The following is a 4909-nucleotide window of genomic DNA, read 5'->3' as shown; positions in this document are numbered from 1 at the left end:
GGGTTCCTAGTAAAGTAGTTTCAAAGACACCTTTTGAACTGTGGACTGGTAGGAAACCTAGTTTGAGGCACCTACATGTTTGGGGTTGCCCGACAGAAGTTGGAGTATACAATCCACAAGAAAAGAAACTGGATTCAAGAACAACCAGTGACTTCTTCATTGGTTATCCAGAAAAATCAAAGGGGAATAGATTTTACTGTCCTAATCATAGTACGAGAATAGTTGAAACTAGAAACGCTAGGTTCATTGAGAATGGCGAGGTTAGTGGGAGTGAAGAACCACATAATGTGGAAATTAAAGAAGCTAGGGTGCGAATTCCTCTACCCTGTACTTCTTTTAGATTTGTTGTTCCTGAAGTTGTTGCACAACAAAGTAATCAACAAGAACAACAAATTAATGTTCCTACCAATCATAATGAAGCCATAATTGATGAACCACAAGAAGTAGCATCAAGAAGATCTCAAAGACAACGAAGATCTGCTATTTCTGATGATTATTTGGTATATCTACATGAGTCAGAAACTGACTTGGGAATTGATAATGATCCAGTTTTATTTTCACAAGCCATTGAAAGCAATAATTCTGATAAATGGATATATACTATGAAAGATGAGTTAAAATCTATGAAACAGAATGAAGTTTGGGACCTTGTTGAATTACCCGAAGGTTTCAAAAGAGTTGGGTGTAAATGGGTCTTTAAGACCAAACGCGACTAAACTGCCAATATCGAACGTCAGAAGGCCAGACTTGTTGCCAAAGGTTTCACTCAAAAGGATGACATTGACTATAAAGAAACGTTTTCACCTGTCTCTAGAAAAGATTCACTTAGAATTATAATGGCCTTGGTAGCTTATTATGACTTAGAGCTACATCAAATGGATGTGAAAACAGCTTTTTTGAATGGAAATTTGGAGGAAGAAGTTTATATGAATCAACCTGAGGGATTTTTTATTAAAGGAAAGGAACACATGGTGTGTAAACTTGAGAAGTCAATATACGTACTTAAACAAGCTTCCCGACATGGTATCTTAAGTTTAATGAAACGATTGTACCTTTGGATTTAAAGAAAACACTATTGATCAGTGTATATATCTAAAGGTCAGTGGGAGTAAGTTTATTATGTTAGTCTTGTATGTTGATGATATCTTGCTTACTGCTAATGATCTTGGTTTATTGCATGATACCAAGAAATATCTCTCTAATAACTTTGAAATGAAAAATATGGGAGAGGCATCCTATGTGATTGGAATAGAAATATTTCGAGATAGATCACAAGGATTGTTGGGATTGTCTCAGGAAACCTATATTAATAAAGTATTAGAGAGATTTAGAATGGAAAAATGCTCATCAAGTCTTGTTCTAATAAGTTTAGTCTCAATCGATGTCCAAAGAATAACTTGGAACGAAAACAAATGAAAGATATTCCTTATGCATCAATAGTTGGGAGTCTAATGTATGCCCAAACATGTACAAGACCAGACATCAGTTTTGTTGTTGGAATGCTGGGCCGATATCAAAGTAATCCTGGAATGGATCACTGGAATGCTGCAAAGAAAGTGTTGCGATACTTACCAGGAACGAAAGATCATATGCTCACTTATAGAAGATTTGATCATCTAGATGTGGTTAGATATTCAGATTCAGATTATGCTGGTTGTGTGGATACAAGAAAATCCACATTTGGATATTTGTTTCTGTTAGGTGGAGGAGCAATATCATGTAAGAGTGTGAAGCAGTCTGTTATAACTGCATCCACTATGAAAGCTGAGTTTGTGGCATGCTTTGAGGCCACAGTCCAGGCTAATTGGTTGCGGAATTTTATTTCGAGACTTGGACTAGTCGACAATATAGCTAGGCCGTTGTGATAATACCGCTGCAATTTTCTTCTCTAAAAATGATAAGTATTCAAAAGGTGCTAAGTATATGGAATTGAAATACTTTTCGGTTAAAGAAGTCCAGAAACATAAAGTGTCAATTGAATAGATTAGCACCAAGCTGATGATTGCTGATCCTTTGACGAAAGGATTACCGCCCAAAACCTTTGTTGAACATGTTGGAAGGATGGGTCTTATTGATAGCAATGAATAATTTTATGTAAAGACTTTATTATGTTTATGTAATTGACACTTTGAGCTCAAATTATATATGTTTCTATTGTTACCTGTTTTCTCTTGTATACATAATATTGTGAATGATGATGATAGGTTCTGACTTAGATGAAAAGTATTATTATTGGACCTATTATGTATTTGAAAGGTTATGTTAGGTAATAGACTAATATTGTAGTACATGGAAGGAATTATGTCAAGTAAAGTGACGTACAACTGCCATGACTCATTTTAGTTGATTTATTTAATAATGAAAAATGATGTTGGATTTAACGTTAATTGTGCAGATGATTGACGTACATATTAAACCACTAAATTAACATTGTGTGTGCCAAATGGGAGAATGTAAGTTTCTATGGCCCACATCAATAACAACAACAACAGACCCAGTGTATTCCCACAAAGTGATTTCTATGGCCCACATAATTAATTTATATGCTGGTTTAATAATAATTGAATAAGATAAATCTTAAATCTGTATGGGGTAGTTACCTAGTAGGATTAAACTACTGACTACTCTGTTAGTGGGATAATTACTGACTGTTAGTGGGATAACTACTTAAGTGGGATAATTGTTATATCCCACAAATCACGTTGATGGAACGTGAAAACATAACTGACTATTCCCTGTATTATAAAAGGGGTCCTCTTTCTGCCAAAAAAAGAATAAGCTCCATCAAATATTATTCTGAAACGTAAGGTAAGAGAGAGAAACAATACCTCTGTTCTTTTGTGCTTTCGCTAATATGGAGAATTCAGGTAAGTAATTCTATTGCTGAATTACTGCAATATTGTTTATGTGAAAATCATGTAGTTCCACATTTCTGAGTTATTGGTAGGATTACATATTAGATTGTTTAGGTTATACAATCTATTAAATCCTTACACCGCCATCTCCTCATCACATGTACGGACCATCTCAACCTCACTTCTCGCTCTTATCTTCCACCGACGTCACTTCCACTTTATCTCGAATATCCTCATTTCTAATCCTATCTCTCCTAGTTAACTCAGACATCTATTGCAACATCCTCATCTCCACCCCCGTCAGCCTTTGGATTTGAGAATTCTTGACCGATCAATACTCGGCGCCATACAACAAAGCTGATCGGACCACCACTTTGTAGAACTTGCCATTAAGTTTAGGAGGCACCTTCTTGTGACACAAGACTCTAGAAGCAAGCTTTTATTTCATCCACCCTGCACCAATACGGTGAGTGACATTGTCGTCAATCTCTCAATTTCAGATATTTGAAACTACCTCTTTTTTTGGATGATCTGTGTGTCAAACCGCACTTCCACGTGAGCCTCATATGTCACCTCATTGAACTTGCACTCCAGATATTTCATTTTGGTCCTGTTCCACTTAAAACCTTTTAGACTCCAACATCTGCCTCCAAATTTTCAACTTAGCATTAAATCCTTCATGAGTCTCATCATTCAAAACTACGTCATTCGCTAACAACATACACCATGACACCTCACCTTTAAGTTTGTTGTGTCAATACATCCATCACCATGGCAATAAACAGGCCGAGGGTTGTTCCTTGGTGTAACCCCATCAACATTTGAAAGGGCTCTGAGTCTCCACTTTCTGTTCTTATTCGAGTCTTGGCTCCATCGTACATGTCTCTAATCGACCTAGTGTATGCTACATGTACACACCTCTAGCCTCCAAGCAAGCACTTCCATAAAACCTCTTAGGGACTTTTCCATGCGCCTTTTCTAGATCTAGGAACACCCTGTGCAAGTCCTTCCTCCTCTCTATAATCATTAGTAATTCGAATACTTAATTACTCGTTGTAAAATTCTGTTATGGCCATTATCAATATATCTTTTCCTATTATGGATGCAGAGGGCCACTATTCCTAATATACTAAGCTTTGTGTGTGATCAGGTGGAAATAACAAAGGCCGAGAGGGATGTTTATGCAGCAGTTATTGATGATAAATTGGCTGTTAAAATAGGACCAGGCCACTATGAGCCTCCAGGTGGACATCAGAGATGGAAAATGGCTGCTGAGGGTAACGATTACAAGGTTTGGGAATTATCATGAAAATATTCACCCTCTTTCCTGTACCAATTGACTACTATTCGGACATGTTTGGGTTTAGCATTGCAAATTTATTTGCCAAATGACTGGAGATGAGAGGAGATAATGTCGTAAAAAGAATGTACTGCAGCACTATGTAGTGTGAATTTATGTTGTCGGAGTAAAAATAGCAAGTACATAGGGTTACCTGGAAGTGAGTAGAACTAATGATGTTTACGCCACTGTTGCTATTAATATTATTGTAGTGGAGAAATCACCATGTACGCTATATAGAGAGTGGTAAAAATTGTATATGATAGATACCACTGCATTATATTGCCTTCTCAGAAGATAAAAAGGCATTGTAAAAATTGTATGATGTAAACTTTTGTCATATTGGCGATATACACAATTTGTTTTGTATAAATACTAGAATTTGCCGATTGATGCTCTATTACTTCCTCGTTTCAAAATAGTTGACCCTTTTTGACTCGACACTTCCCTTAAAAAAATATTTATTAGGGGCTTAGTTTACTAAATTAGCCTTATTAATTATACTTAGAAAGTATAAATTTGAGTACATATATTTTGTTTGGTCATTTAATATTGAGGATAGTATTGGAAGAACATAACAAAATACTCTTATTTCATTAAAAGGGATAACTAAATTGAAATAAATATTTTTATAAAGAGGGTCAACTAAAACGAAACGGAGGGAGTATTATATTTGTATTTGTATTACTAAATCAAGCATTCCTTGCTCAGAATA

General features: G+C 35.8%; 1 protein-coding gene across 1 annotated transcript in view; it reads left to right on the top strand.

Annotated features, from left to right (window-relative positions):
• Nucleotides 1–4583, top strand: part of LOC107847384 (alpha-amylase 3, chloroplastic) — a 28644-nt gene extending 24061 nt beyond the window's left edge. The window contains exon 13 of the mRNA XM_016691589.2: nt 4006–4583. Within this exon, the coding sequence (XP_016547075.2) occupies nt 4006–4164 (159 nt within the window). The 3' untranslated portion in view covers nt 4165–4583. The remainder of the gene's footprint in view (nt 1–4005) is intronic.
• Nucleotides 4584–4909: the final 326 nt, after the last annotated feature.

This window comes from Capsicum annuum, chromosome 11, assembly GCF_002878395.1.
Source record: "Capsicum annuum cultivar UCD-10X-F1 chromosome 11, UCD10Xv1.1, whole genome shotgun sequence".
Lineage (NCBI taxonomy): Eukaryota > Viridiplantae > Streptophyta > Magnoliopsida > Solanales > Solanaceae > Capsicum > Capsicum annuum.
Note: the sequence above shows the minus strand (reverse complement) of the source record. Positions and strands in the feature narration are given on the sequence as shown.